A 25,730-nucleotide genomic window follows, 5' to 3' on the forward strand; every position below is an offset into this window, starting at 1 on the left:
GAAGTCGAGTGGCCTTAGGGTGCCTGTGTGGTTCAGTCAGTTAAATGTCTGGCTCTTGGTTTCAGTTCAAGCCTCACACTGGGCTATGCACTGACACTGCGGAGCCTGCTTGGGATTCTCTCTCTCCCTCTCTCTCTGCCCTTCCCCTATTCCCCCCCGCCTCTCTCTCTCTCTCAAAATAAATATTTAAAAAAATAAGGAAGTAGAGTGGCCTTTTGAAGACACAGTTAATGCACCAGCTAAGTGCACTGCAGGACTGGGCAAGGTCCTCCTGGATGTTGTATTTGCTTTGAGTCAGGATCCAATATATGAAGCTGTTACGATCATAACCAGTATTCACCAATCCAGGGGTACAGTGGTGAAAATGGGAAGGGTACTAGTCACTGTTAGCTCTAGTGATCCATTAGCAAAATGTAACTTCTCATCCCCATGATGTATAGGCTCTGCGAGTCTAGAGGTCTTAGTTCCAAAGACAGGAATGCTTCCACCAAGGGATCCAACAATGATTCCACTGAAATGGAAGTTGAGACCATTGCCTGGGCCCTCTGGGTTCCTCGTGTCACTGAATGAACAGCAGAGAAGGGGGTTACTTTCTGGTTGGGTTGATTAATCCTGACTATCAGGGAGAAATTGTGTTGCTACTACCACACGATGGGCATAAGGAGAGTATTTGGAAAGCAGGAAATCCTCAAGGTACCTTTAATATGCCCATGTCCTATTATTAAAGTCAACAGAAAACTATAACAACCCAATTCAGGCAAGGCTGCTAATATCCCAGAGCCTTCAAGAATGAAAGTTTGTGTCACTCCACCAAGCAAAAAGCCATGGCCAGCAGCCGAAGTGCCTGCTGAGAGCAAAAAGAATATGCAAAGGTACAATGTAGGAAGAGACTAGTCACAAATATCAGCTAGGACCATGTGACCATTGCAGAGACAATGATTGTAATAGTTATGAATATTTCTTCCTTATTTTAATATAGATGTTTCCAGGGGTGCCTGGGTGGCTCAGTCGGTTGAGTTTCCGACTTCGGCTCAGGTCATGATCTCACGGCTCATGAGTTCAAGCCCCGCGTTGGGCTCTGTGCTGATAGCTCCGAGCCTGGAGCCTGCTTCTGATTCTGTGTCTCCCTCTCTCTCTGCCCCTAACCCACTAGCATACTGTCTCTGTCTCTCTCAAAAATAAATAAACATTAAAAAAATTAATATAGATGTTTCCATATATGTTAACCAGATATTTTTGTTTTTCTTTTACATCCCTTTATCATCTAATACAAGATGTATTAGTAATACTTAACTTTATATCTCAGGATTTAAATTATAAGATATCAAAGGAAGAATGTGAACCAGCTTGGAAAAGAATGAACATCACTCAAGGACAAAAATGGAACTTTGCAATTCTCTTCTGGGGGAACAGCGTTTTTTTGTTTTGTTTTTTTTTTTAGTTGTATGGGGGATAGCTGTATGATGCTATGCAGAAGTAGGACTTTAACACTGTCTTTCTTCGGAGATTAAGTATACTTTAAGGAGATATATATGTATGCTAAGTTGACTAGGAGTGAATTTTACTGGCTTTGCAATGAGTCAACTTGGCGAGACTGAGCTACATTTCCCAGAATTCATTGTCTTATTTCCAGTTAGGGTCAGTCACAAGGGAGATTCTCGGGGAATCTGGAGGCTGGAAGGGAAGCAGTCAGTGGCCATTTTGTGGTTCTCACCTTGCCAATTTGCTGACTTACCTCGTTGATATGAAGCAGCAGCTGGGCCTGCAAGTGCCCTACCTTCCCCGATCCTCCCTCAGCCTGACTCCTAGGTCAGGTGTATGTGTTTAGCTCTGTGATAAAGAGCCCCGCTTCTGCTGGATACCCTCATCACCAAGGTCAGAGGCAACAAGAACTGTCATAGGTTATAGCCCTTCCCCACGGAGTTCCAGCTCAAGCTTGTGGGTTCCAGTCTGCACTTGATCTCCTCCCCGCACTTCATAGTGAAAGGGCGGGCCTACGCCAGCCGACTCCATCTTGTTCTGTGTCCTTCACCTAGACCACGCCTCCTCCCCTTGAGTAACCTCCCGCTCACCCATTCAAACTTCCTGATCAAAACACGCCCAGCGACCTGCGTAACAGGACTCCGACCCTTCCCCAGCCAATCGGCTGAGGCCACGACCCTTCCCCAGCCAATCGGCTGAGGCCACAGCCATTACCTCACCAACTGCCCCTAGGCCCCAATAAAACCTTTGTGCTTTTGAAACTCGCTCTCTCTCTCTCTGGTATCTCACCGCTGCGTCGGTGCAGGTAGGGGTTTGAGCTCGAGCTAGCTCGAATAAAGGCTCTTTTGCTTTCGCATCGGACTCCCTAGTGGTCTTTGGGGATCACGAATTCTGGGCATAACAATAGCTTTCCTTCTCTACTGCCTGCCCCCATGAACTTCAAGCTCCAGCATTAGACTCAGAGATTCTAACAGCCATATGGAGACTGGTCAGCAAGCTCCCACAATTGCATAAGAGCAATTTTCAAATCCATACTGGCCTTATGCAATATATATCCCTTACTGAGTTGACTTCTCTGGTTAAACTCAGACTGACACAGGTGAGGAGCCAGTGTGGAGAGAAAATGAACTTGGTTTTGAACATGCTAAGATGGCAGCAGTGCAGGTGAAACAACAACGTGGAGACGTCTGGTGCTAAGATCATTTGCAATTCAGTAGGAGAGTTGAGGAGAGGGATATAGATTTGAAATGCTTGCATGGAGGTGAAAGATGAAGTCAGTGCTGTGGATGAATTCCTCAAGGACACTGGAGATAAAGGAAGAAAAGGAAAATGAGGATATACAAGCAGAAGAGGGGAAAGTGAAGGAGGCTGTAGCAAACATCAGCTAATGGATCTCCACAGGAGACATCTGAGTCCCAAAGGGGAAGGACTTTTTTTTTCTCTTGCCAGGCAGGTCCTGTGGAAATATATACAAGGGAACATGACCCAGGACTAGAGGCTGACAGAAAATGGAACAGTGAGGAAACATCAGTTAGATCCTGTGGCATAACTTCTTTCCCATAAGGATTGAGCCCCGTAACCTCAAAGCCCTCTCCTTGGGTTGGAATATGGTTTGTGGCCTTACTCCCCCCTCCTCACAGAAGAGCGGAGAAGCAGAAGAGCCAGGAAGGAAGACTTTAATGTGGTAATGAGGAAACAATCAATTGCTGCCCCAGAGGCTATGCATCTGAAAAGGACTCTTAAGTACCTTGGCACTGAGGATGCTTTTTGCCTAAAGGCGATCGGGATCCTCAGAGATATGCTCTCAACCTTTAGGATACCAACTTCTCAAAGAAGACCCCAGTCCTTGGCCCAGTGGGGTCTGTTCAGGACTCTGCAGAAGCAGTTTTGGCCCTTTCACCCTTCATTTCCAGCAAGATTCTTGGGCTGCCAACTTTGAAGATGTTACCACCGACCCCCTGCTTGAAGGCTGCATCCACTCAGCTGTTCCCCTTCTCTCTTGTTAATCCCTGCTGATTCTGTTGATGTTGGCACATCCTGGGGCCTCTGTCTTTTAGAATGCTGATTCATCCAGAAAGCATCTGCTGGAGGTAACAGCCTTGTCACATGTTTCAAGTCAAAGAAGGATGTGTTGGAGGAGAGGGAAAGCTTTCATTTGCTCTCGTATAATCAACCCAAAGGTCAGCATCACCGCGAGGACTTAGACTGGAAAATTAGTTTTAGAGATTGAGCTCAAGAATGGCTTCCAGCTGTAAAAACAGCTAACACACACCCCCTGTATGTGTGTGGACGGTACAGGCGGCCTCTCCCTGTGGTTGTACCCATGCCCTTTCTCCTCGTTCTCCTAAAGACCTCTCTTGGATCCTGAGAGTTTCTGGCTCCTTGTGAGGTCCTCAGGGAGGCCAGAGCACATGCAGAAACCCTGCTGTTTGGCCAGAGCTCTGAGGGCCCTGGCCAAATACAAAAGCAAGCCAATTTGACAAACAAGGAGTTAATAGTCCTTCCTGGTTTGCATCATACTATTAGTGATAACTAATCAAATGCTTCATTTAGTCAAATCCTGTTGGACTTTTTGTTCTGAGTGCTTTTCAAGGATCAGCCTTTCTCTGACCCTGGTAAGTAGCCAAAGAAAAGTTGATGCATGGAAAAGTTACAAGATTTGCACAAAGGCCCACAAGAGTTGAACACACCCAAGCTAAACAGAGATTCTGAGCTATCGGCTTGCGGATTCTACATTAATATTTTTAGGTGGCTGCTTGAGCCTTCCTGCATTGCTCAAGTCCTTCTCTCTTTGCTGGATGGAGTGGGTTCAATTTCTGTTTGTTTGGAACATATACGACGTAGGCACTTTCCTCATGTACCTCATGCCCCCTTCTCTTTAGAAGGAGAATACACCAGTGATGTGTCTCTTGAGTGTATGATCTGGTACAAGGAAACTTAATGTTTGGTACACCTTACTCTCAAATGCATGCTATTGCATGATGGTCATACTGTATCGTTTTCTTCCGGCTCTTTCCTTTTCAGAAAAGTTGTCTGAACTCTGCCTCTATCAACCTGCTCCAATCTGGGTCCCACATTGCTCCTCTGAGATAACTCCTGCTCTTACAAACTGCATATTGTTTGTATCAATAGACGTGTTTTTGTCCTCATCTTTATACACTTCTCGAAAGCATCCAACACTAATGACTACTTGTCACATCCAGGAACACTAATAATATTTAGCATCCAGGACACTGCACTGTCATTCCTCCAACCACTCTGCATGCTCCTTAGCCTCTGGCCACCCATGAGTCTCTGGGCAACCACTGAATGTTAAATTCCACGAGACTCTCTATACTCTTTCCCTAAGTGACCCCATCCACACTCAGAACTTTAATCACCGGCTGAACACTGAGAACTCATAAATCTATCCCTTGGGCTCCCCTCTGTGTTCCTGACCCTACTATATAACTTCTCTTGATTGTTCGAATGCATCTCCAACTCTACATATACTGAATTGATTCAGGATGTTTCAGTCTGTGTTCTGTTTCTTTCTGCCTCAGGGTCTTTGCGCATACTCGTCCTTCTGCTTGCTTTTCCTACCCCTTATTCTAGATAACATCTTACTTTCAGATTGTACTTTCCATGGAAATTCAGGGAAGCTTTCTTAGGCTCCCTAGGAGATAAGTTTTAAGTCTGCCCGTTTCATGTGCTGTGTATTTTCCAAGATGGCTGCGACAATACCCCCTCCCCCCTCCCTCAGGTTCTTCGCAAGGTGACATTGAACACTCCTGCCATCAAGGGAGCTCTGCACTCTCCCCCCCTTTATCAAGGTGGGTCTGTGGCTATGCCGGAAGTGATCAAGGTTAGGTCATAGGAAGTGATACAGCTTTGTCTAGTCTCTCTCTCTTTTTTTTTTTTTTTTTGAGATACTCACTCTTAGAAGCCGGCAACTATGATGTACAGAAGCCACATGAAGGTTTCGCATAGGGGTGTGCCACCTGACAGCTCAGATGAGACCCCAGTCAGCAGCTAGCGCCAACTGCTGGACAGGGGAGTGAGGAAGCCTTCAAAATGACTCCAACCGCAGTCACTGTATGACTGCAACTATATGAGAGACCCTGAGCAAGAACTGTGCAGATGAACCCGGTCAACCCCTGCAACTGTAAGATAAACGATAGTTGTTATTTTAAGCCACTACCTTTTGAGATGATTCGTGATGCAGCAGTAGATAACGGAAACACGTGCTTCTGAGCATGGACCTATTGTCGTACCTATTTGTGTGAGTCATTTGAATCTACCATAGTGTTTATCTATTTGGGTAAATATTTGTATTTGACTGACACCTGTACTCCCCGACAGACTACGATTCCTTTGATACAAGTAGGGACGGTGTCTGATTTGCTCATCATTGTCTTTATAGCACTAACAAAGAGTACATGGTAGGTATTCCAAAAACACTTTTTAAGTAAACCAACGAATTCCTATTTGTACTACGTTTAGAAACTCTAACACATGAGAGCTTAGCTGAACACTTTAATACATTCAATTGTGTAATTTCGTACTACTTATTTGAGGTGACATTTCTCACTATAATATTAATTACTCGAAGCATGAGGACTGATGATTTAACATTCATTCATCAAAAACGTGACTATATGAAAAGGCACTTCGGAAATATCAGGAGTTACACCACAGGGTTTCTGCACTTCAGTCGCTCCCACATGGAACACTTCAAGAATTTACCAGAGACTACCGGCATTCAGGGTTTCCACATTCCCTGTGTTTATTTTTGTGAGAAATTACTGAGACGCTTACTTGAGTTTTAAAGGTTTAGATCCTTAGCTGTTCGGTGAATGGCTCTTGACTCTCCAGCATCTACATCCCCATAGACTTTTGTTTATCGTCTGGTAATGTTCTTAAAGTGATTCAGCCTGTGTCTTTGTGGCATTAACTTGTAGGGTGGTCATATCCAGGAATCGCTTGACTACCGAAATGTGATTAGGGCAAAAGCTGGGAAGGCATATAGAAATATTTGCATTTGATGGGGTGCCTGCCTGGCTTAGTAGGGCATGCGACTCTTGATCTTGGGGTTGTGGGTTTGAACCCCGTGTTGGGTATAGAGACTGTTTAAAAAAAATAAAATCTTAAAACAAAGAAGTATCCATATTTGATGTTTCAGTGGGTTAGAAGACTTTGTGAACTCAGAGCATGTGCTGGGTGACACTATGGGTGGTGTGGTCAGTGAGACGTCAGGATGGACCGGAGGTGTCAGGAAAGCCATTATGGAGCAGGTGCAGCTCAAGGCAGGTTTTGAAGAATGGAGGCTGGGAACAATGTGACCAGAAACACGGAAGCGGGCATGTGCATTGCAATAAAGACAGGAGGAGAAGGGTCATGGAAGGGGACAGTGGGAAAAGCAGCGGGAGAGGATAATCAGAGCCAACGTTATATAGGTTCTTGAAGAGCAGACTAAAAGCTATGTACTTGACCCTAGAGCCTAGGACTTATAGGTGAGTGATGCTTAAGGAGACTGCAATGTGGCTTCCCAGGGTTGTGAAAAACACCTGCTTCTGTAAAGCCTGATTTGCAGCACCCTGCGGGGGCTGTCCTTGTTTCTTTCCTTTTCCAGGATCCCGTCTGTAGTTAAATAGTAACAAGCCCTTGTGACCGATAGGCATATGTTGTTTCTCTGAGTGGGTTGGAGCAAAAGAAAGAAAATGAAAAGATTGAAATTATCTGTAATGCAATCTGTGTCTATCCATTTAGGTTTTTTTTTTTTTTTTAAAGCATGAAAGTCATATGTCCAAGGCAGACTCTGAGGAAGTTGACTATGGCAGTGAGTGCCAGGAGTAAGAAGGGCAACCCAGAGGCAGAAGCTGATTCCTCAAACACTGTTGGTCGCTAATCAATATCCATTTTCTACATCTTCACTGCTGGCAGAGCCCCAGTTTTGTGCATTTCTTGCTCCACAAGATTTAGAGGAATTTGACCCCGTCGCCTGCTCCAAAGGCAAATCCTACTTGTCCTAAGCCGATTGTGCCAGCTTCCCAGGGATCCATTAATGGGTGTGCATGTGACACAGTAGGACACTAAGATGTGAGGGGATATCAGAAAGATTTCTTTATTTCTTCTTATAAATCATGTTCCCTAAAAAGCAAGCTCTGAGAAAACAATGAACAGGCAGGAGGTTCACAAAGGAGTGCACTTAGGATCAACACCTGTGGGACGAAAGAGACGGCAACAAGAGGGGGCAGAGGGAGAAGTTCAGCTGTGATATTGTCTCTAGGAAGACCTCAGCCACCACAACAAACAACTCTGAAGATGGTCTTGTAGAGTTGTTCTGAGTTAGGGTGAGGAGGCTGCGCCTTCATACACTCGTGACACACAGTTATTGGATATTGGCCACTCCCAGGAAGGGAAGGTGGGCATGAATCAGGCAGTTATCATCTACAAAGAGCATTTCCAAAAAGGGCCGACAGCTGCAGGCTCTCCAGTCCTGATATTGCCAGCATTTCCCAGCATCCACTATACTCCTAAAAGAATCATAAGACAAGAGAAGTTCCTCTCTTTCCACGGATGTTGTTATTTATGGATGTGATGCCTAGAATGTGTCAGCCATTTTGCGACCAGCTTGTGACTAGAGCCAACATATGGACACGGGGAAAATGAAGAGAACTGTAAGCAACACAGAACCAGAACCCAGATCCATGGTGCCTGGAGCCTACCTGTAACTCTGGCCTGCTTGATATAGGTGGTAATAAACGTCCTTATTGTTTGCATCAGTTGAGTTAGGATTTTCTCTTACATGCATCCTTAGCACCCTAGCCAAGGAGGGATAGTGCAAGCAACAGAGGAAAAGGCTCAGAAAACATATAAAGAATGGGGAAGAAGGCCTAGGTACAAGAAACATTACAAAGAAAGCATCAGTAAAATCTATATCCTAGCAGCATAGAAGGTATGCTTTTACAAGGGTGACTTTTTTTTTATAATAGCCACAATCTTGTTTTTGGAATGCCCAAATAAACTAGATGGGTCAAGTATTCCATCTTTAGTAGACATGTCTTATGATAGACCAACACCCCTTCCAAATGGTACCCCAATTTCTTTCTGGGAAACTACATCTCCCTTTTATAAAAAAATGTATTGGGGTGGGAAATCCAAACGGCTCCCTTTCCAACTATGGACACCCAAAGGGTTTCAGGCGGTAACATCCATTTGATTCTTCCTTATTTCCCCAATACAGTGTAAGGTAGGCACCATTTCTTTGTCATTTGGACCTTGAATCTAGAACAAGTGACAGAAAAATGACAGAATGGTTGGGGTTTTATTTTTTAACCCAAGAGCAGTGCCTTGACGATTTCTATGATGTGTGATGATTCCTATGATTTCCCCATGCACCCCATCCCCATCCAAAGCAACCTTCCTTTTCCTTCTTACCAAATCCTTTCTTTCTGCCTCCCTGTTGATACTGTGCATTTCTGACACCCTAATCACATTCCACCAATATCCAGTCTCTTTTACCCTAGAGCTCCCGAGCTTTCCCTAGACAGGGGGATTCCCAGCTCACGATGATACTTTCTCCCTTGCAATTTGGTGTGGTCATGAAACTAAGTTTTGGTCATCAGAAGTAAGTAGAAGTAATGTATGCTATTTCTACTTGTCTTCTCACAATGGAAGGTTCATGTGCTCTCTTGAGCCTTTGCCCATATTCTTGGCTGGGAGAAGAGAACTGGGCAGCCATCTCCTATGAAATAAATGGGAGCCCCATACAGAGGATTGTACAGCAGTTTTCTTAACCTTGGACAGCACAATTCTGAACTGTGATCTGAGAGAGAAATATACACCTTGAATAAGCTACTGAAAAAAGGGCTTCTGTTGCAGCATCTTATCATGTGGCCCAAGTGACACAACTTACAATAAGTTTTTAATTTATAATCAAACTTATCTGATATGCCTAGGATATCAGTGTTAAAAATATGGGCATATTAACAAAATTCAAGCTTTTGTGGGATTTCCCAGCCCAAATATTGATGGACATGAAATATTTAAATATTTCTGCAGCCAAGAGAAGCTGCTGCAGACACTGGGATATTTATAACGTAAGACAGGAAGAATCATGGTATTTGTGTTTCCATAAGACTAAGGAACCATTTTCATCTTGGATCCAACTTAGAAATTATTTTTCCTGCCAAAGTTGGACTTGGATAAAATTCTCTCTTTCACCATTGTGGGGCAGAAGCCATAGGAAGAGAAAACGGAGTTTCCACTGAACAGAGAATGGAGCCACAGCACAGAGAATATGATCTTATTTCCAGAGTTGTGCAATAAAAGCAATGGGCTTTTATGCAGTGTTGGAGGGGATGAACCTGCCTACATCTTAGGACTTTGAAGTAAACTTTGAGCAATTACTCAATGTAGACATAATTATCTATAAATGTTCTCAAAGACCCTATGGCACAGACATTTATTGATCACCAAATATCTACATTCTCCCCTACATTTTCTAACCTGCTTGCAATTAAGTGGAACCATGGGGCTGATTCTGGCTGTGAGAAATGTGATACATCATTCCTAGGCTTTAGCACTTAAGAGCCAAGATGTATAGTTAAAAGCCTTCCTACAAAGAAAATTCCAGGCCCAGCTGACATTATTGCTGAATTCTAACTAACATTTAAGGAAGAAATAATAACAATTCTCATAAACTCAGAGAAAACTGAAGAGGAAAAGATATGTCTCAACTCATTCTATGAGGCCAACATTGCTCTGACAGTGAAACCAGACAAAGATATTAAAAAAAAAAGAAAAGAAAACTGTAGAATAATTTCCCTCATGAACATAGATGTAAAAATTCTTTAAAATTTAGCAAATTGAATCAAACCATATGTAATGTAAAAAGTACAATACATAATGACCAAATGGAGTTTATCCTAGGAATACAAACCAGTTTTGACATCCACAATTCAATCAACGTATTTCACCACATTAACAGACCATAAAAGAAAAACTATACGATAATCTCAATACACACAGAAAAAGTACTTGACAAAATTCAATATCCCTTCCTGGTAAAAAAAAAAAAAAAAAAAAAAAAGTCAGCAAACTGAGACTAGAAAGAAACTTCTTCAACCCAATAAAGAACATTCACAAAAGAATTTCAGCTAATATCATACTTAGTGACAAATGACTAAATGTTTTCCCCCTAAGATTATGATGTCCACACTTGCCACTCAACTGGATGCTCAATATTGTAATGTAAGTGCTAACCAGAGCAATCAGGCAAGAAAAGGAACTAAAACTTTCAGACTGTGAAGAAGAAAAAAGCAAAACTTTGTACTCAAAGATGAAATAATTGTCTATGTGGAAAACCAAATGGAATTTGTGAAAAAGCTATGAGAATAAGTGAGTTCTTTATACTATACACTATATAAACAATTAAAAATTGAAATTTAAATATACTACCATTTTCCATAGCATTAAAAATATGAAAGATTTAGGGATAAATTTCACCAAAGCTGTGTAAGATCTAAATACCAAAACCATATAATATTGTTCGGAGAGAAATTAAAGTTCATGGATCAGAAGCCTCGATATTGTTAAAATGTCAGTTCTCCCCAAACTGATCTATCCATTAAACTCAATCCAAATCCGAATCTCAGGAGGCTTTTTAAATAAAAATGAACAGGCCGATTCTAAAATTAACACAGAAAGGCAAAGAACCTCGAAAAGCAAAAACAACTTTGAAAAAAAAGAACAAATTTGAAGAAATAACACTCCTTGGCTTCAAGATTTATTAAAAATCTGTATTAATGAAGATAGAGTGGTATTGGCATAAAGGTAGACAAATAGAGGAATGGAACAGACAAAATCTAGAAATAGGCCTGCCCTTATAAGGTCAATTGATTTGTGACAAAGGTGCTAAGGCAATGCAGTGGAGCAAGGGTAGTCTTCTCAACAAATGGTGCTGGAATGAGGAAACATTCATATGTCAATAAAAAAAGAACTTTGATCCATACCTCACACTAAAGACAAACGTTAATTCAAAAAGAATCGTAGTCCCTAATGTAAAACATAAAACTGTAAAATATCTAGAAGGAAACATAGGAAAAAAACGTTGTGACCTTGGGGTAGGCAAAAATTTCTTAGCTACTACACCAAAAGCACAATCCATAGAGAAAAAAAATGTTACATAAAACTTCATCAACATTAAAAACACTTGCTCTTTAAAAGATAGTGTGAGGAAAATTCAAAGACAAACCCCAGATGGAGAGAAAACTTTTGCAAATCACATATTTAGCATATGTAAAGAACTGTCAAAACTAAAGAAAATAACCTCTCAAATTCATAAAAGACAGTTCATCGAAGTAGATATATGGAGGGCAAATAAGCACAGAAAAGATACTCAACATCATTAGGGAAATTCAAATTCAAACCATAATGAGATCAACTACATTCCTTTCAGAATGACTATAATTTAAAACACTGGCCATATATACCACGTGTTGGCAAAGATGTGGACAAACTGAAACTCATTCACTGCTGGCAGAAATGTAAAATGGTTCAACCACTTTGGAAAATACCATAGTGGTTTCTTAAAAAGACAACCACACAGCTACCATAAGACCCTACCATTCCATTCAGAGTAATTATGCCGAGTGAATTCAGCCAGACAAAAAAAAAAAAAGAGTACATATTGCATTATTCCATTTAGGTAAATTTTAGGAAATGCAAACTAATCTGTAGTAACAGAAAACCTATCATTGATTGTCCTGAGGGAGAATATGGAGAAGGGTGAAAAAGAGAGGTTGAAAAGAGGCATAAGATCATTATACGGAGTGTGGATATATACACACACCCACCCACACATGTCAAAACGTGTCAAAGTGTACATTTTAAATATGTGCCATTTATTTTACTTCGATTATACCTCAATAAAGCAATGTTTTGAAAAGTGCTGTAGGGTAAAGATCAGATTAAGGGTGTGGCCCTCAATAAAATCTCTCTCTTGTATAAAATTACTAAAGGAAACGATCTGATTAAGATTATGGCCTTCTCTGTCCTATATTCCTTTACCATTAAATCAAAAGAAAGAAAAAGATGGGGAATTTAGAAAACAGGAAAAAATGCTCCATATCTGTTAACTATGTCCCCAAATGAACTGTGGGTGTGACCGCAACACAGAATTAATTACAATATGTTAAGAAATCTACTAAGTTTTTACTAAGTTTATTTTTTGGGTGTATAGTTCAGTGATGCTTAGTATGTCACAAAGTTGTACAATTGTCACCATGATCTAATTCCAGAACCTTTTCATCATTCCAAAAAGAAATATCATCCCAGGTAGCAGTCACTTACTTTTTGCCTCCTCCCAGAAACCACTAATCTGTGAGCTTTTGTATCTGACTTCTATCACTTAGCATAATGTTTTTGTTTTTGTAAGTCTTCCAAACCCTGCATGTTTTTATTCTTATTTTTGTTTCAAGTTTTTATTTCAATTCTAGGTAACTTAGTGTACTGTTTTAAGGTTCATCCACATTGTAGTATGTGTCACCACTTCATTCTTTTTCATGGCTAAATAATATCTCATTATATGGATATACTACATTTTATTTATCTGTTCATCTACTGTTAAGTCGGTTATGTTTTTAAGAGTCTTGTTCTGCTCAAGAAGCTACAAGCCTGAGCAATACCAAGCAAAACAAAACAAGCCTTTGACTATGTAAGACTTAAAACCAATCTTCTAATTTTAATTTTAATCCCCAATCTTCTAAAGGCAACTGAGAAATCTATACAGATTTTAAGGAGGGCATAGATGTTCTTCAACAGCTACTTCAGATGTGGCAAGGAGTGTTATAGGAAAGGAAAAACCTCCAAAGAGCAGATTCAGGGACCACAAAGAACAGTGGACAGTGGTGTTACTCCAAGAGAGAAAACCAGGGCCTGATCCAGAATGTCCTTCATTCTCAGCATAGGGGAGGCCTCCAATCATCTGCAAAGCAGAGTTTTGAAACTGCTACATCCCACTGACTTCTGCGTGTCTCCCTTTTTCCCCTTTCCAAATAGGAGTGTTTATTTTTGCCCTTATACATCAGATGTATGTTGGAGAGTAAGCTGGATAATTTACCTTTTTTGTTAGTCTTTTAGACCAAGTAGAACCAAGACTGGTCCAGATGTAGTCACCACATATCACCCAGAGATGCAGGATTATGAGCTAGGTTCACTGAATAGATGGGACTTTAGCGGCCTCCCTTGGAGAATGGTGGAGCCTGTTCTGTGTGTGGGAATGTTTTAGATCAGGTTGTCTAGAAGTAGAGTCTAAGATTCTTGTTCAAGTGATTTATTGGGAGCATGTTCTTAGGATAAAGGAATTTAGGGAAGAAGGATAGAGCAGGGGGGAAATCTAAGCATAACTGTGGTATTAGGTATAGAATAGATTCACTGTGACCCTATGGGAGACCTCTGGAGCACTAGGATCAGCTACCCTGATGCAAGAGAAATGGCCTTTGGAACCCTATGTCATTCAATCACTGGCTGAGGTCCACTCCCCAGGGATAGAAGGTCCACTCACTTTCTGTTCAAAGAGGCTTCCCTTTGGCCAAGGGCAACTTTCCAAAAGAGAGAGAAGCTGTGAGCCATTGGCCAACACCTAGAGCAGCTAGGGATGTGTCCATCTGCCTAACGAAAGACATCAAGGTGGGGCACCAGTAGCATCCAGTATAGGGAAGTGGAAAGCATTAAGGATATTTGGTAAACAGAAGTGTGAACTGTGGCAGAGACATTTACTGCTTATTGAGTATCCATATATTTCTCTACATTTCCAGATTCCCTTTATAGTTAAATGGAGTCGGATGGCCAAAGGACTTGAAGAAGGAACATTTGTCATTTTCAAGCCAAAGCATTTAAGAGCCTGATAGTCCCCCTCCCTCTGTCTCAGCAACAATGAAGCTCAAGTGTTAAGATGTCAGCATCTCCATTGGCCCATGTCCCTGAGTGATTCTGTGGAGCAGAGCCACCCCATCGCCCACCTTGTTGACTCACATTGGACTTAGAATCTGAGCTCAAAATAAACCTTTGTTAGGTTAAGCCACTGGTTTTGAGGTTAATTCATTGACATAGTATAAGAGAGTTTGTCTATTAGCTTTCAATTAGGAAAGCAGAACTCCTATAATTGATATGGCATTTGGAAGTTAGACCTTAGACAGCTATGGGATCTGGTGAGGTGCTATATGTCTCTGCATCTGGTGATGAGCCCAAGGTCATTACAGGTATCAGGGTTAGAAGGAAGAAACACTGAACTTGAAGAGGAAGAGAGCAAGGACACACTGGAACCCACAAGGACAAAGCCAAAATCATCTGTTCTCACCATCTCAAATTTAATGATGTGGGGAGCCTGCAGAAGTTGGCCCCTTTTGTCAAGGAGCCGCATAAGCACCTGGCCCGGAACTTGAAGCTGAGGAAGATCCTGCAGGACTTGAGGAGTCTACAGGCCCAGAATCTGTTGTCCCAAGCCCGCATATCAGCAGCAATGTATGAACTCTGCAGTATTGCCTGGCACCTTACATTGACCTTCAGCAAATAGTGACTACGGCCTCATCTTTACCTTCTAGAATCTCTTGTGGCCCACCAGAAACCAGAACCACACAAGGAATGAAATTCTGGGAAACGTAGTCCCAGGTTAACAGCGAGGTTGACACAAGACAAAGTCAGCACATGTGGCCTAACTTAATACAGGCCTTAATGGAGGGGGCAATGTGATACCCAGAAGGGGGCTTGTCAGTGGAACCTGAGTGACAGACAAAATAAACTAAAATAGGATCAAAACAAAGACCATTTTCTTAGTTACACCTGGTGAAGGATAGTCATCAATTCTCAGAGAGAGAACAAAAATACATATTAATGCAGGGAATGCAAAACGGTGTTATACTTTACATAATTTACAGTGGCTAAAAGCACAAGTTTTGTAAAGTCAGAAACCCATTTACAAGTTGTGTGTGCTTATGTGAATTATCCTCTCTGTGACTCATTTCTACATCTGAAAATGGGGATAATAAAACTCTTCTTATAGGCTTGTTGGTAGGATTAAATGAATTAATAAAGAGAAGGCACTTAGAGCAGTGTGTGGTATGTAAGTGCTTATTAAGTGTTGTATATCATCCTGCTTTACCTTTACAATAAAATATATACATTTATTTTTATTTTTTGAAATATATTTTTAACTTCATTTACTTATTTTCAGAGACAGAGAGAGAGACAGAGAGAGAGAGAGAGAGAGAGATAGAGAGAGAGAGAGAGTGTGTGTGTTTGAGGGCAGAGAGAAGGAGACAGAATCCTAAGCAGGCTCTGCACTGTCAGCACACAGCCCAACGTGGGGCTCGAACTCACAAACTGTGAGATCATGACCTGAGCTGAAACCAGGAGTTGGACACTTAAAAGACTGAGCCACCCAGGTGCCCCTAAAATATATACATTTATGATTTTCAGTAAATTTCTAGGTTGTCTTCATGAAGTTCTGGGTGAAATGCTTCTTCCATGTGTTATGTATTTCTCTGCCTGATAGTTGTAGGCAAGATTCTGGTCTCCACAATAGGGAAAACCAAGTCTGTAGTCTCTCTTGCAGAATGTTTCCCATTCAAGAAAGTTTCTGATACAATATGCACCTCATGAACATGAACTATTCTCCTTTCTATACATTTATATGTCTCAGAGAAACACAGGACTGCTGGCGTAGAAAAATAATATATATTCACATTCCATGAATAATCAGAGCAAAAGCAAAAAACCATCTACTTTTTAGGAAGCTCTTCTAAATTCCGCCCTGTGTGTTCAATCAAGATTTCTCAGGTAAATAAAGTCAAGGTATTCAAGCAAGTGCAACTGTGGTTTATCAGACTCAATTCTAGATCTGGGATGATTTTTACTGGAATGCGTGTGCATGTACGTGTGCGCGTGTGTATGTGTGTATAAGAGAGGCTGTTACCAAATCTGAGTTTGGATTTAGTAGATTTTCACAGCCAGTTTGGTTGATTGTATTTTGTTTAAATGTTATTTGAAAACATTCAGTACCTTTTTGGGGGTAAGCCAGGGGTGCCATGATTGTACAAGACCTCACTGGGCAAGGAAGTTTATAATAGAACCATCTCTTTTTTATAAATGAGGTGTGGCTGAGCCTTTCCAGTTGTTGTTATCCAGAAGAAAAAAAAGTCTTCAATGCCATGTAAAAATATCATGAAGTTGTATGCTATTGAGTCTCATGTCTGAGTTCTTTCCAGGGTCTCTAGGGTACTGAGAAGACTCTTCTCTGTCAACTGCTGGTCATGGATGATTCCATGCCATGGTTCACAAAAGGGGTTCAATCGACCCTCTTATCTCTCTTTAGTGGGATCCATAAAGAAAAATGTTCTCCCAAGATCCTCTCTCTTTCTGGCCACATTGTTCAACTTAAACTAGATCAATGTGGATTTTTAAAACTGATGGATCACTGTGGCAGACTTCTGTTTACTAACAGAAGCCCGATTTTTAGCTAGGTACATTGCTTCCCAGAATAAAGGACTACATCCTACGCCCTCTTTTGTTGAAATCAAGTTTTAGCCAATAGGATTTGGTGGAAGTGGTATATGCAACTTTGAAGGAATTTCTTTAAAGGAGCTGACTCACTTTGCGGGAAGAGCCTTTTTGCTTTCCTTCCGTTCTCTTTCCTAGACTGCATATATAATGGCTGGAGCTTTGGCATCTATCTTGGAACATGGGATGACCTTAAGGACAGAAGAAGCCACATGGTGAGAATGGCTGGCCAAAAAGGATGGTCCTTGATCCCTGATGACTTTGTGGAGCTGTCACATGAATAGTAGACTGTCTACCTGTGATCTGGTTTTATGCAAGAGAACAAACATTTGTGTTTTTAGGCACCGTATTCGGGTTTTGACTAACAGTAGTTAAATGCAGTTCTTGAATACATTTAGGAAATCTTAGAAGGTTATTAGGAATATGCTTTTTACCTCTTGGCTCAGGCTTTTGCCTGGATGGTGTTCCCTGTGGATCCTCCTTTGGGTCCTAATCTAGCTTTCCTACCTCAGGCTGGTGACAACTGATTAAATTCACATGGCCATTGAATGCTCCCCCCCCCATATGATTGCTTCAGCCCTTCCCACAGGAAGAATTTTACCCCCGGTTTCCTTCAAGCGCTGAGCAGTATCTTTGATTTAAGCCAGTAGACCTGGACAGAGATCAGATACTGGTTCCAGAGCAGTCTCAGTTTCACGAATGAGGATGAGTCCAGATCATCCAATTCTAGTTTAAATACCTCATCAATGAAAACTGCAAAGTGGATGGCCCTTTTAACTGTGCCACCTACTGTGTCCATTTAGGTCCTCTGAGAAGCAGATGCCAATATGGAATTAAATGTGCAAGAGATTTATTGGGGGTAATACCTGTGAAGAAAAAAGGGAAAAGGATGAAGAGGCACAGATTTGCCAGTAAGAAGTGATGGACTTGGTCTGTAACAGATGGGGAAAATCCCAGCTTTGCTAGCCCAAGGCTGAGGTCCTGGTTTGAAGTGAATTTTGACGATAGCCAGTTATTTAATGGGGAGACTCAGGAAATCAGAGAAACACAGAAATGCTGAGATAGATTCTCCATACCCCCTCCGTGGACTTCCAAGCTAAAAAACACTGGGGAGGGCCAAATGATCCTGGAGAAAAGTGGAAGCCAAGGGAAACATGACAACTGGCTACAGCTTTGAATGCATTCCTTAACCATGCACAGTTCACTCAGCAAAGGGTGGAAGTGTTATGAGCTCAGTTGTTAGAACACAACTTAAGCCAAATTAATTGGCTAGACACTAAGCTACTCAGACCCAGAGTTAACCTTTAGAAAGTTGGGCTAAAATGTAAAAATAAGACGTAAAACTCTGAACAAAGATGTCACCAGCTGCATACTGGGACTAAGGTGGGAAGGTAGGGGTTGTGGGGAGGTAAAGACAGATCCTGTGGTTTAAATTCAGACAAGTTACTAAACACCGAACAAACAAAGCAACCAGACAAAGAAACACTCAGAGAAATAAAATAATCCAGAGTTATTATAACATATAAAATATTACCTCAAATGTCTACTTCTAAACCAAAATTTACTAGACATACAAAGATTTTGCAAAGTAACCCACACTCAGGAAAAAAGTAGTCAATAGAGACTGACTCTTAGTGGACCCAGATGTTGGATTTAGCAGAGAATGTCTTCAAACACTTTAGTGAGTGTTATAAATTCGTTCAAGGAATTGAAGGAAACTATGCTTGACAAATTAAAAGAATGTTAATAATGAGTTAACAAACAGGGAATCTCAACATAGAAAAAAATCATAAAAACCAAATGAAAATTCTAGAGCTGAAAAGTACAATAACGGAAATGAAAAATGTAATAAAGCTGTTTAAAATATCATTTTGGTCAATTGCTTTCAGCTCTCTTTTTTTGGCAGTTGTAGAGGATAAATTTTTAGCCTTCCTACTAGACAAAGAGTATTTTTTAAAGGCAGAGAAAATTATTGTCAAATGTTGTTATTTATATTTCTACTGCTTTTTTCCTGAAAATATTTTGAGGTGGTAAATAATTGTTGAAATAGAAACACAATTTTCTTATATGGTCAATTAATCTATAAAAAGGAGGCAAGACTATACAGTAGGGAAAAGACAGTGTATTCACCAAACAGCGCTGGGAAAACTGGATAGCTAGATGCAAAAGAATGAAACTGGACCATTTTCTAACACCATACATAAAAATAAACTCAAAATGAATTAAAGACCGAAATGTGAGACCTGAAACCATAAAAATCCTACACAAGAACACAAGCAATGTCTCCAACATTGGCTGTAACAACATTTTTCTAGGTATGTCTCCTAAAACAAGGGAAACAAAAGCAAAAATAAATTATTGGAACTACATCAAAATAAAAAGCTTTTATACAGTGAAAGAAATCTTCAATAAAATGAAATATCAGCCTACTGAATGGGAGAAGATATTTACAAATTATATATATGATAAGGGGTTAATATCCAAAATATATAAAGAACTCCTACAACTCAACACCAAAAAACAAATAATCTAATTTTAAAATGGGCCGAGGACCTGAATAGACATTTCTCCAGAGAAGTCATCCAGATGGCCAACTGACACAGGAAAAGGTGCTCAACATCACTCATCATCAGGGAAATGCACATCAAAACCACAAGGAGATATTATCCCGCACATCAGAATGGTAGAATCAAAAAGACAAGCAGTAGTAAGTGATGACAAGGATGTGGAGGAAGGGGAACCCTCTTGCACTGGTGGTGGGAATGCAAACTGGTGCAGCCACTCTGGAAGACGGTGTGGAGGTTCCTCAAAAATTAAACATGAGATACCATATGACCCAATGATTCTACTCCTGGGTATTTAGCCGCAGAAAGCAAAAACACTAATTTGAAAAGATACATGCACCCCTATGTTTATAGCAGCACTATTAATAATAGCCAAGATATGGAAGCAACCTAAGTGTCCACTGATAGACAAATGGATAAGGAAGATGTGACATGTATACACAGTGGGATATTACTCAGCTGTAAAAAAGATGAGATTGTGCCATTTGCAACAACATGGATGGACCTAGTGGGTATTCTGCTAAGTGAAATAATTCAGATAGAGAAAGACAAATACCATATCATTTCACCCATATTTGGAATCTAAACAAAACAAAGCAGATGAATAAACAAATAAATAAAAAGCAGAATGGGACCTATAAATGCAGAGAGCAAACTGATGGTTGCCAGAGGGGAGGGGGTGGGAGAAGGCACAAAATGGGTGACGGGGAGTGGGAGATCCGGGCTTCCAGTTATGGAATGAATAAGCCATGGGAATATAAAGCACAGCATAGGGAATATAGCCAATGATATCGAAATAGCGTGGTATGGTGACAGATGGCAGCTACACTCGTGCTGAGCACAGCAGAAGATACAGAGAAGTAGGATCGGTATGAGGGACACTTGAAACCAGTGTAACACTGTATGTCAACTATACTCAAGTTTAAAAATAAAAAAAAATGGTTAGGACTTACCAACTTCCCTATCATTGCCCTTTCCAACTCAGGGCTAAGCAGAGAAAGCCAAATACGCTCTTCAACACAACCGCTGGGATGCCCCACTTCTTGTTAGCCTACCCAGGGCTTTCCCATGCCACCAACTTCTAATTAGAGCATACCTGAAGCCTTCCATTTTTTTCACCATCAAGCTTTTCCACTTCTTACCTATCTGTGTCTGCCAAATGCGAGTGGCCATGGCTGACTCTCTTGCTACACCAAGCTGTGCGCAAATCGCTCCCCTTCGTTTAAAAATAAATACAGAAGCCATTTCCCAACTCCATCGAGCCTTACACAAATGTAAGAACTCTCCCTGCAGTAGATTTTGGGAGGTCAGATTTTTACCCTAAGATTTAGAGGATTTGGCAGGCTATTTGATCATTGGTAAAATCATTTATATTACTTTAAGAAACTTGGACACGGTAGGCAGTTGCTTAAAGGAAAGTGTATTTGTATTACAAAACCAAGTTGCTTCAGCTTTTTGAGCTATGCTCCAATCCAAGTTCAGAGGGAAGGTCCATGTTTCTCTGTATTATTTGGGTTTCATTTCTCTTTCAATCTTGGCCACTTCAATCCCTTCAAGGCCTCTTTTTAAGGTCTCCCATGGTTGGTGAAATGCCACATTTCTTCCAACCTCTCAATTTTCTCTTTCATGATTATTCCCCTTAGTATTGGACACCAACCCTGAGATAGGTACTCTGCTTGGCTCCTTATGAGGATGTAAAATCTACCACGTGGAGAATTTTAAGGAACAAGTGACACAGATCCGCCTCCTAGTCTGACAACAATTTTATCAGTTTATGCATGTATCTTACTCCTTTTCTTATCGCTTCACCTGCACCCTGAGCCCTAGGTCTTACATTTCAACCCTTAATGAAAATAAATTGTTCTGGTTTTCTAAATACGAAATCCTGCCACTAAGAAGTCATAACCCTACGATGTAGTTCTGACATTGGCCTCATGCTGAAGACTGGGGTGTGGTCTTTTGGACTCTCTCTCCTGACTCCTGAAAACACTTACTTGGATGTATTCGTGCATGGAGTAATCCCTTTACTAATGATTATGAAAGATAGGAAAAACACTGTCCAATTATGTTACCTCATTCAGCTTTTCAGGAAGTAGGAGGCATGAAAATCCTTTGCAAATCAATGCAAATGCGTCTGTTACAAACACAGGGGACAGACAAGGTATATTGTTTGATATTTGGGAACTTCTAAGAAAACGGGATAAATTCCTCTTTCTGTAGATCGTAGACAATTCCTATTCTTCCATTTCCTCCTTTTTCCATGTCTTCCCGCACATACAAATATCGCTGGCATCTCTATCACACAACCCAAAGAATCATTTTTTTGAGCACTTAAATGGAAAGTGAAGGAGATATGGGATATTCCGTGTGTGTTCGTGGAGCACTTCTATGGTGACATCACACTGACCATGTCCAGTATATCATACGTGCTAAGATACAGGGTGCATATGTTATGGTTAAGGATATTTTCATATACTGCAAGAATGAATGTGTAATGAGTGTTTTTTTTTTTTTTCAAGCGCACACCACTGTCTGTGTGGGTGGTAGGAAGGGGGGAAACAGATCTGTGTGGATCTTCACTGAATATCCTGGAGAACAGAGCTGACAAAACCTAGAAGACGTGCCCATTTGCTGGAGTACAAGGGACACAATCAGGGCTGATGTCAGCAGGTCCTTGTGATCAAAAGCAAGCAGGGAGAGTTCGTACCTTTGTGTAAGGCTCGATGGAGTTGGAAAAGCCAAGTCATGTCATTATATCTGAAGCTAGTATGTACTCAGATCGGCAAAAGGGAATTTGGGATTTGGTTAAATTCCGTTATGCATTTTCTAGTATTCCTAGGAACTCACAGTCATGCTTTCGCAACGTGACTGTTTTATGCGGATTTAACTGTCTTCAAAATGAGTTTTAGTCCATAAAAAGTATAAAATAGTCCACGGTCCTTCACTCAGGTAACTGTAAAGGCACGTGGATATGCCCTCCACTGGCATATACAGTAAACGTATTCAACCGTGGCAGCTTTCTTGTTTTCCTGGGATCACAGTTAGCCTCCATTTCCAATCTACCTTGAAGTTGGGCCCATACCATTGAATGGCAATGGAATGTAGGCAGAAGGGATATGTACAACTTCCAGGCCTGGAGGATGCCAAGGCACAAAGGTGATACCAAAGCCACCAAGTGATAACAGCCAAAGCTCCCTGACTTACTGTGTGAAGCAAGGCCATCCGCTGACCCTTGCTATATTTTGACATGACCAAGAAATAAACACTTATTGGTTATTAAACCATTTAGATTTAGCATTTGTTACAGCAATTAAACTACATAGATTCATGCAACGAGGATCTTTAACAGAAGACAAGGTAGAAATTTCTGATGTCTAATGATCTCACAGTTCGCTTGTGAGAAATAACATTCTGAAGTTTTACGGTAATTGGCCAGTTCTGATCAGTTATTCTCCACTTGATGTATCACAATTGCCTATGGAGTTATTTTTAAAGGCATATCCAGGCCCTGGTCTTGACCTAGTGAATCAGAACCAGGTAAGGCACAGGCAGTTATTATGTTTAAAAACTTCCCTGTGTTTTACATATACCCTTGGCAATGAGGCATTACTCTAAAATAAGACAGATCTTACCTTCAGATTAAGCTAGATTGTCAAGCCTCATGGTTTGGGGAACATATAATTTGAATTGAGTTCTTTAAAGTATATTTTGATTATATTAAAAAATATTAACATCTAACAAAATTGACTCGTAGATGTACAGTTCTATGAATTTTACACAAGTATCTTTTCAGGTAACACTACCCATATCAGCATACAGAACAGTTCATCTCTCCAACAAAAATTTACCTTACACTAACTACCCTTTTGTAGTCACACCCTCCCCTCCCCTCCCCCAAAGCCCTCGCAACCATCCATCTGTTCCCCGGACGTTTCGAGAACGTCATAGAAATAAAATCATATACAGGTGACCTGGTGAGACGGGTTTCTTTCACTCAGCATAATGCTTTTGTGATTCATGTCACTGGCATCTATCAACAGTTTCTCTTTAATGCTGAGTAGTATCCCATCTTAGGGACCTACTACTCTTTGCTTCCACTCACCATGGAAGATAGTGGATGGTTTCCAGGTTTGGGAGATTGTGAAGAGAAGTGCTATTAAAGCATTTGTGTATTGGTGTCTGCGTCATCCTAAATTTTCCCCTCTCGAGGGCCATGTTTCTCAACTTCAGTACTGGTGACATTTTGGGATGGGTAGTTCATTTGGGAGGGGCCGTCCTGTGCACTATAGGATGGTCAGCAGCATCCCTGGCTTCTACCCACTAGATGCCAGCAGCACCCCCACCCCCACCTCCCTGCCCTCCTTGTGACACATAAAAAAATGTCTCCAAATATTGTCCCCCTAGTGGAGAACTACCGCCTTAGGGAACAAAAACCTGACGAGTATCACTTTTTGTCTTAAAATGCCTTTATTCACCTACATTTCTGAAGCAAATTTTCTCTGGACGTGGAATTCTAACTTGACAGGTGTTTTCCTTCAGCATATTAAAAAGAGATCATATTATCCTCCAGATTTCATTGTTTCTGTTGACAAGTCAGTTATCAAGTGCTAAGTGTTCCTTTTGAGCTAATGTAACATTCTTTCTGATCACCTGCATAGTCGTACCATGGGTGAAATGAACTCTTGACAGAAAGAAGATCTACTTCTGATAATGAAACCGATGAGGCCACACACATACCCAAAAAGTAGGAAAGGTTTGCTACACACACAATGAGGCTCACTGGGGAGAGCAGGGTGGGCTTCCCGAGCTGGTCTGACAATGGTTTGAGAAAGCAAGGAAAGAAGAATGGCTTGGGATTTTTGCGGTGGTCAGGGAATGGGGCTGGACTAAGGGTTCCCACCTATAGGCCAAGGTTTAAACTTTGGTCTGATGCCAAAGAAGAGAGCACCTGGGCTTTCTTTACCAAAAAAAAAAAAAAAAAAAAAAAAAAAAAAAGATTTTATTTTTAAGTAATCTCCACACTCAACGTGGGGGTTCGAACCCACAACCCCGAGATGAAGAGTCACACGCTCTAGTGACTAAGCCAGCCAGGTGCCCCAACACCTGGGCCTTCTTTTTTTAATTTTTTTTAAATGTTTACTTATTTTGAGAGAGAGACAGAGTGCGAGCAGGGGAGAGGCAGAGGGAGAGGGAGACACAGAACCGGAAGCAGGCTCCAGGCTTTGAGCTGTCAGCACAGAGCCCGACACGGAGCTCGAACTCACAAACTGTGAGATCATGACCTGAACCGAAGCCTGAGGCTCAACCGACTGAGCCACCCAGGCGCCCCAACACCTGGGCCTTCTTATCAGCTTGCCCAGGGGCAGAAGGGAAAGAGGGTGAGGTGGGCTTAAAAGTTGTCAAGTAGCATAAAAGATAGGAGCCATACTCTATTATAAGTGTTATAAGGTTTTCTATGAAGTGCATTGGTGTGGGTTTATATTTTCCCTGCTTGAGGTCTGTAGTGCTTCTTGAATTTGGGGGCTAATTTTTGGTCTTGAAAAGTTCTCAGAAATGATTTCTTTAAATAGTACTTCTGTTCTATTTTCTCTTTCCCTTTTGGGATTCCAAATACACATGTATTCAACCTTTTCACAGCACCACAAATGTCTCAATGATTCTTTTGTATATTTTGCATCCTTTTGTCTCTTTGTGCTCCAGTCTGAATATTTCCTTCTGGCCTAGCTTTCAGTTTACCATTTTTTTTTCTGTCCATCTATTACGCCCATTTAATAATGTCTTAATTTCACTGCTTGTATTTAGTTCTAAAATTCACATTCAGTTATTTTTTTAAAAAAAATATTTATTTTGAGAGAGAGAGCAAGTGAGCAAGGAGGGGAGGGGCAGAGAGGGAGGGAGAGAGAGAATCCCAAGCTGGCTCCATGTTGTCAGGGCAGAGCCCAACACATTTGGTTCTTTTTTAAATAGTTTCCATTTTCTACCAAAATTCTCCATCTTCTTCAAAACTCTCCATCAAGAATTCCTTGAAAATGTTAGAATTTAGGAACAACTAATACCTTTTGCTGAAAAGCAACCTCATGTGCCAGGCACATCTATTCAGGCTTCCTTCCTCCCAAATTTTGGCCCCATACTATCTTCATAGCA

The 25,730-nt window shown here is 41.1% G+C and overlaps 1 protein-coding gene across 1 annotated transcript in view; it reads right to left on the reverse strand.

Moving 5' to 3' along the window:
* Positions 1-4,216: 4,216 nt before the first annotated feature.
* RPGR (retinitis pigmentosa GTPase regulator) overlaps positions 4,217-25,730 on the reverse strand; it is an 84,653-nt gene continuing 63,139 nt past the window's right edge. Inside the window, exon 18 of the mRNA XM_049643680.1 lies at positions 4,217-11,425. Within this exon, the coding sequence (XP_049499637.1) occupies positions 11,357-11,425 (69 nt within the window). The 3' untranslated portion in view covers positions 4,217-11,356. The remainder of the gene's footprint in view (positions 11,426-25,730) is intronic.

The sequence above is a fragment of the Panthera uncia genome, chromosome X, assembly GCF_023721935.1.
Source record: "Panthera uncia isolate 11264 chromosome X, Puncia_PCG_1.0, whole genome shotgun sequence".
Taxonomy (NCBI): domain Eukaryota; kingdom Metazoa; phylum Chordata; class Mammalia; order Carnivora; family Felidae; genus Panthera; species Panthera uncia.